Source organism: Plectropomus leopardus, chromosome 15 (assembly GCF_026936395.1).
Source record: "Plectropomus leopardus strain MGB_pleo_1.0 chromosome 15, ASM2693639v1, whole genome shotgun sequence".
Classification (NCBI taxonomy): domain Eukaryota; kingdom Metazoa; phylum Chordata; class Actinopteri; order Perciformes; family Serranidae; genus Plectropomus; species Plectropomus leopardus.
The window spans coordinates 4,016,575-4,023,083 of record NC_142190.1 but is presented as its reverse complement, the minus strand read 5'-3'; the positions used below and the strand labels follow the sequence as shown (position 1 = coordinate 4,023,083).

The 6,509-nt window shown below is 35.4% G+C and overlaps 1 protein-coding gene across 1 annotated transcript; it reads left to right on the top strand.

Annotated features, from left to right (window-relative positions):
• Positions 1–936: 936 nt before the first annotated feature.
• On the top strand, positions 937–5,672 carry prdx5 (peroxiredoxin 5). The gene is made up of 6 exons (XM_042499398.2): positions 937–1,209; positions 2,563–2,697; positions 2,786–2,917; positions 4,113–4,151; positions 4,237–4,301; positions 5,147–5,672. Exons 1-6 carry the CDS (start codon positions 1,114–1,116, stop codon positions 5,250–5,252), a joined length of 573 nt encoding a protein of 190 aa, XP_042355332.2. The 5' UTR covers positions 937–1,113; the 3' UTR covers positions 5,253–5,672.
• Positions 5,673–6,509: the final 837 nt, after the last annotated feature.

Sequence of the window (6,509 nt, the reverse complement as noted above, 5' to 3'; positions counted from 1 at the left end):
TTATTATTATTTTTCCTTGCCAATATGCTCAGGTTTAATCATATATCAAAAATTGCTACAGAAAAAAATACTATATAAAATATATTTTAAAAAATCTATCACTCTCTGTCTCACTATCCATCAATATACTGTATCGATCTATCTGTCTATCTATCCATCTTTCCTTTTTTGCTTTACTTTTGTATTGTGTCCTAGTGCACTATGTATTTTTATTTTATTAGAGTAATGTTTACTGACTGGCTACTTTTTCTGCTCAGTCTGCTCTTTGTTAATTATCTTTTGTTTCATTTTTTATGTAAAATGTAAGTTTAGGGTTTTCTGTTTCCATTTTTTGTTTTTGTTGTTTAATTAACTTTATTTGTGTGCCAATAAAGTAAAATATACTAAACTAAAATTTAAAAATATATTTATAAGCCTCTGGCTTCTTGACCTCTCATGGCACAAGTTTGTTTTTGTTTATTGTTCATCTGGATTTTATGAAGTTTTTTAACTGTGCAAACAAACTACATTAAATGAACTAAACTGAACTGAACTTTAAAAAATGAAAAAATAAAATAATAAAATAAAATTCAATTTAATTTAATTCAATTAAAGCCTCTGGCTTCTTTACCTCTCCCAACAGGTTTTTTGTTTGTTTGTTTGTTTTGTTTATTGTTCTGTGTGCAAACAATCTACATTTAAATGAACTTTTACAAAAAAAAAAAACAACCAAACAAAAAAATAAATAATAAAATTAAAATAAATAAATAAATAAATAAAATAAAAATCTTGACCTTATTCATCTGTTGTTTTTTGCAGTTTTTAATTATATGCTTATAACAAAAAAGTTAACTTAAATAAATAAATAAAATAAAAACAAATAAATAAAATCAAATACTGCATGAGACATATGGCTTCCTGCTAGCAGATGGCGCAGTAAAGAAAGAATTAGCAGGCCCAAATCTGGCAGCAAGGTTAAATCCCAGCAGCCAAACTCGATGTGGGACACTTCAGGGAGGTAAAGTTACACCCACAGCCAGCCTGAGGTGCGCCTGACAGCAGACGCTCCGCACAGGACTCCGCAGCGGGACGTCACTCCGCGTTAGCTCCGGTTAGCTCCGACATTTAGCCGCAATGCTCTCCATCACCGCGTCCGTCATCAAACGCACCCGTGCCATCCAGCGCGTGAGGCTGCTGCACGCTTCCTCTACGGTCAAAATGCCCATTAAGGTAAAGATTTGCATGCTGTTTAGCTGACGTTAGCTGTGTGTGCTGCGTGGCTCAAAAACAACGTGTTGTTTATCTCAAAATTAACTTTAAATAAGCGACAACACGCGTCTCCTTTTTGTGTGTAGCTCAGCATGCTAGTGTCCGTCTGAAACACGACGCCATGACAGTTTTAAGCTTTTAGTAAACATTTAATTTGATTATTTGTCCTCGTCCTCTCGGTACTTTTCCTTCCTCAACACCTGCTGGGGATATGAATGGGGCATAATGCAAAATGTAAATGATTAACGCCACACTGCCATAAATAGCCACCCGGAAACCCAAAATATATTTGTGTTTGAAAGGCACGCGCGCTGGCAAACATTCAACTTCCCTGTTTTGATTTCTTGTTTAACAAAGCGTCAGTAAATATCTGTATTATTAATCCTGCAAATTATCTGAAAGCCTGAACTTAAAAACTACTCTAAACTGCACACGGACAATGTTTTAAGGGACGCGTATTTATTTAAGTGCCATTTGCGTTTATTAGCGCCCGTTTTAGATGTTTATTAAAAGTGTGCCACTTATTAGTGTCAGTTTTAATTTTAGTGAAGGCATTCGGCCATTTTAATGAAACACAAGTATGTGTTTGTGGTGATTTGTCGCCCTTTAGTGGCCACCACCTAAAAAAATCAGGATAATGACAATAAAGTTTATTTCCAGAAAGGTTTTCCCTTCAAAGGTATGTGCTTTAGTGTTAGTGTTAGTGTAGACATATTAAGCATTTTAAACGCGAGCAAATTGGCTTGATTTCTTTCAAAAGCATGGTAAGAGGCTGACGAGCAACTTAACAAGAAATGGCCTAAAAATTGATGTTACCAAAAATAAAATTACAAATTTAAATAAAATAATATAAAAAAAAGAGATCACAGATCAGCAAATAGGTGTGCAAAGCAAATAATTGTTAAACTGGTGTTTGCAACTTGCACTAACTCTACAGTAGCTAATAATGTGAGGATTCTTTTAAATTACATTTCTTCTCCCACAACGTAGGTTTTCCTTGCTTCATATTTAATAGAGATACATAGATATGTGAGTAGTAGTCAAACGTTTGCTAACCTTAAAAAAACTTGATACAGCACAGTATCTAGACAGATGCCAGATGGGGAATTTTTTTGATCACAGAAATGATTGATATTGCAAATACAAAACTTTTAATAAATCATTTCTAAATCTAGTTTTTTATTGCAATGTTTTTGAAAGAAATCACATGTATCATTAACAAAGTTTACCAGACAATTTTCCCTCTTCTTCTATCTAATAAAAGCAAATTCTTGTCTTAAATAACTGAAGCATTTTTTAAATAAACACGAACAGGTTGGTGAAAATCTCCCCTCAGTGGAGGTCCAGGAGGGGGAGCCAGGAAACAAGGTGTCCATGGATCAGCTCTTCAAGGGGAAGAAGGGGGTCCTCTTTGCTGTACCCGGAGCTTTCACACCTGGCTGCTCCAATGTTGAGTACACACCGTCCTCTCTGTTTCGTGTCTTGTGCACAATCATCATTTCATCCGCTGACGTTGTATTTATCCTGTTACTTTCAGACTCACCTCCCGGGATTTGTGCAGCAGGCTCAGGATTTGAAGAGTAAAGGTATACAGGAGGTCGCTTGCATTTCTGTTAATGACGCATTTGTCATGGCTGCCTGGGGAAAGGCTCAAGGAGCAGATGGCAAGGTATGGGCTAAAACAGTTTCTGTGACAACCTGCACCAAGTTAGACAGGGAAATAAAAGCTGAAAATATATCACCATCATCATTCAGAGGATTATAATAATATTAATCAAACAAACAGTATATTTAAGTGAGAGTTTGTATTTTTTTGTTGAGGTGCATAGCCAGAGTCTTACCTACAGTAGATGGTAGTTGGTGCCAGTTAAGAGAAACAAGCAGGAGTATCATCATCTCAAGGCGAGTTTCCATTACAGATTTGTGCAAAACTTGGGCGATATTTCAGAAATGTTCATAAAACACAATTGCGAGATAACTGCGTTTCCATTGAGGGATGATATGCGACTTCTTTTCTGGAGATAACATTCCAAGAAGCATGACGATGGATGTTCAAAACATCAGCAGGTTTATTTTTAGGAGGTAGATGGTAGATTTATTTGTGAAAATTTTAAAAAATGAAATTACAATGTGTCCTCGATCCTGCTGCGTCTTTGGAGTTGAAGGATAAGGTGATTAAAATCAGCAGCTAGTATAAAAATTCCATCCAGTGGCATGGTTATGTTGCTGCTGATGGCATCGTACAATTCCTACAGTGCATTTTTTAAAATTTGCATCAGAGTCTTGTGTCCTTTCAGTTCTGAACAAGGTCAGCTCATCCAGTGCAACAGCTTGTTCCAGAATATTAGGGGTTAACCATGTCTCTGTGAAGATGTGCATAGAGCAGTCTCTGATTTCCCACCGCTGAATGGGCCTCAATCACATTTAATCCACTTTATTCTCCTGCAAGCGGACATAAGCCAGAAGAAGGCTTGTTAGAGGAGCAGCTCTCGGTCCAAGTCGGGCAGCCTTGCCTTAATGCAGGCTCTCCTTCCTGTCTTCGTCCAGCACTTTTCGGTTTCATTCCTTCTCTCTGGTCTGACTGGCCTCTCGGCATATGCCATCCGTGAAGATCCTCTCGCGGTCTGCTGCATTTAGTCCTGCTAAGTGCTTCTCTGTCATAGAAAAGCAGTGCTAAGAGAGAAGGGGCCATGGAGTCGGAAAAAAAACAGAAAAATAGTGCAAAAAAGTAACAAGGATTTGAGGAGCTAGTGGCTGCTGCATCTACATGCAATGCCATCTTTATCCGTCAATCCTATAGCAAATATCATTGTGCATTTTACATGTGCATTTCATATTAAGAATGCTGCTGCATTTTTCTTCAGGTTCGAATGCTGGCTGATCCAACCGGAGCTTTTACGAAGGTACAGCTTAACATCTGGTATATTTATGTTCTATTTTAAGTGTAACTTTATGTACTAATCAGTCTTTTCCTGTCTGCCTCGTTAGCAAGTTGACCTGCTGCTTGACAGTGATCAGATTGTGCAGGTACTTGGGAACAAGCGGTCCAAGAGGTAAAGATCTTTTTTGCCTATTTCAATTTTGCAATAAAAGATTGAACACTTTTTTTTTATCAAGTGGAGTCTTTGTAAACTTCAGCTGTGTCAGAAATAACCCCATATTAGTATTAACTGTTAGCCTGTTAACTGTAAACCCCCAAATTACTGCCAAATGTTAGAGAGGTGCTGTACAAGTGCGAGTCCATTCATTACCTTTTCATTTGAGTGTACGCATTAAAAAATGTGCATATAAAGCCTTCAAAAATTCAAAATATGGAACAAACAAAGTAATGTTCATGGTAAATACCAGTAGTGGAGAAGTATTCAGTTTGTATACTTAAGTAAAAGTACTAATACCACACTGTGAAAATACTCTTTAACAAGTAAAAATCCTGCAACCATAATGTTATTTTAGTAAAAGAAGTATACCTGGGAAAATGTACTTGAATTATTAAAAGTGAAAGTACCCAAGGCAAACAAATATTAAAGAAATGAATAGAAAGTGACTTAAATGTTTATCAAAATAGTTGCCAATTCATTCTTTGCAATCGACTAATTGAATAAACAAGTACTAGTTTCCACTGTACTTGTTTGGTTGCTTACTTTATACCAAAACACCATATATATATTTATGCATTTATTTTTTTACTCAACTTTTAATATGTTCTTTTTTTAAGTGTAATTAGTAAATAAAGCTGTCAGATAAGTGTTGTAAAATAAAAAGTACAATATTTCTCTCTGAAATGTTGTGGAGTAATAGTATAAAATGTCATGAAAAGAAAGTACTCACGTAAAGCACAAGTGCCTCAAATTTGTGCTTAAAGTCCGGAGCTGTAACTCATTGTTTACCTGTGTTTCAGATATGCGATGTTGGTGGAAGACGGAGTTGTGAAGAAGCTCAACGTGGAGCCTGATGGCACCGGGCTGACCTGCAGCCTGGCCTCCAACATCCTGTCTGAGCTGTAGGCTATTTTAAGGCATATTAAACCAAACTGCAAGCACTGAGCTCCCGTTAATGTTGCACTAAGAAATCCCAGTCCCACCAGTTTTAGCTTCCTCCTTCTCCCAAACACGGATGCAAAAGTCACGCGGATGCTAATGTCAAAAACAGAGCTGAAAGGTTATTAACGCGCACAACTATGGCATTCATGGCAGTCCAAAGAAACGAGCATCCTTCTCTGTATACTGACACTTGTGAGTAAATAAAAGTCAACCTGAAAGCGATGATCGCTTATTTCCTGTATTGCTCATAGTGCGGGTTATTTAGTAGCAGGATTTAGGATAAACTTCAAGTTAATTTCTTCTTCAATCATGTATAAGAAAAATGACGAAATCTACGGTGTACCTTGTACCTTGTGTGTTAATAAAATAATGCAGCTTTCCAGACATATTAGCAGAGTTTCATTTTCTTTTTTTTCTTACATTTTTTCAGAGTATTGCATATATTCATGACATTGCCAGTTTGTTGCTGTTGATTACAGAAAGTTGTAATAGTATCGTTTTTAACCAGCATTACATCTATTCTCGTCTTTTTGTTGTTGTTTTTTTTTGTCTTTTTTTGTTTTTCAAAGTAAATACAATTATGTTAAGTAATACTATGCAGTATATATATATATATATACATAAACTGCATATATAAATATATACATATTAAAGAAAATGAATATGTTAATAATTAAAAAATAATTATTATAGATAAATAAAATGAAAAAATAAAAAAGGACATACAAACCTTTGCTTTTATCAAACCATAGAATGGATATATGAAATAGGGTTTTATTTTCATCATAAGCTTCACCTGTAATCTGTGATGAACGCAATAAACTTAAACACATTTAGCAATGAAAACAACTCAAATTATTTTACATAATTATTATCAATTTTAAGTTATTTTTCAGGTAATTTCTTTTTCTTTTTTTACTTTCTCGTTTTGTAGTTGTTTTGCCAAATTGTCAGGTCATATTCTTGTACTACCTTCTGGTTATTTCTGTTTTTTTGTTTGCTTGTTTTTTGCTCATTAGCTTCTCCCTATGATTTTGAAAAAACAAAACAAAACAAAACAAAACAAAAACCCACCAAACTAATTTATCCAGGTTGCAAATGGTTAAATAAATAATTTGACGTATTCCCATCTTTGCTGAGCAACAGTTTTGAATGAAAGGAAATAAAAGCCCGTCCCATATTTATTAAAAGCCTGACCCAAGTATAAGCCTGTTGAGTTCA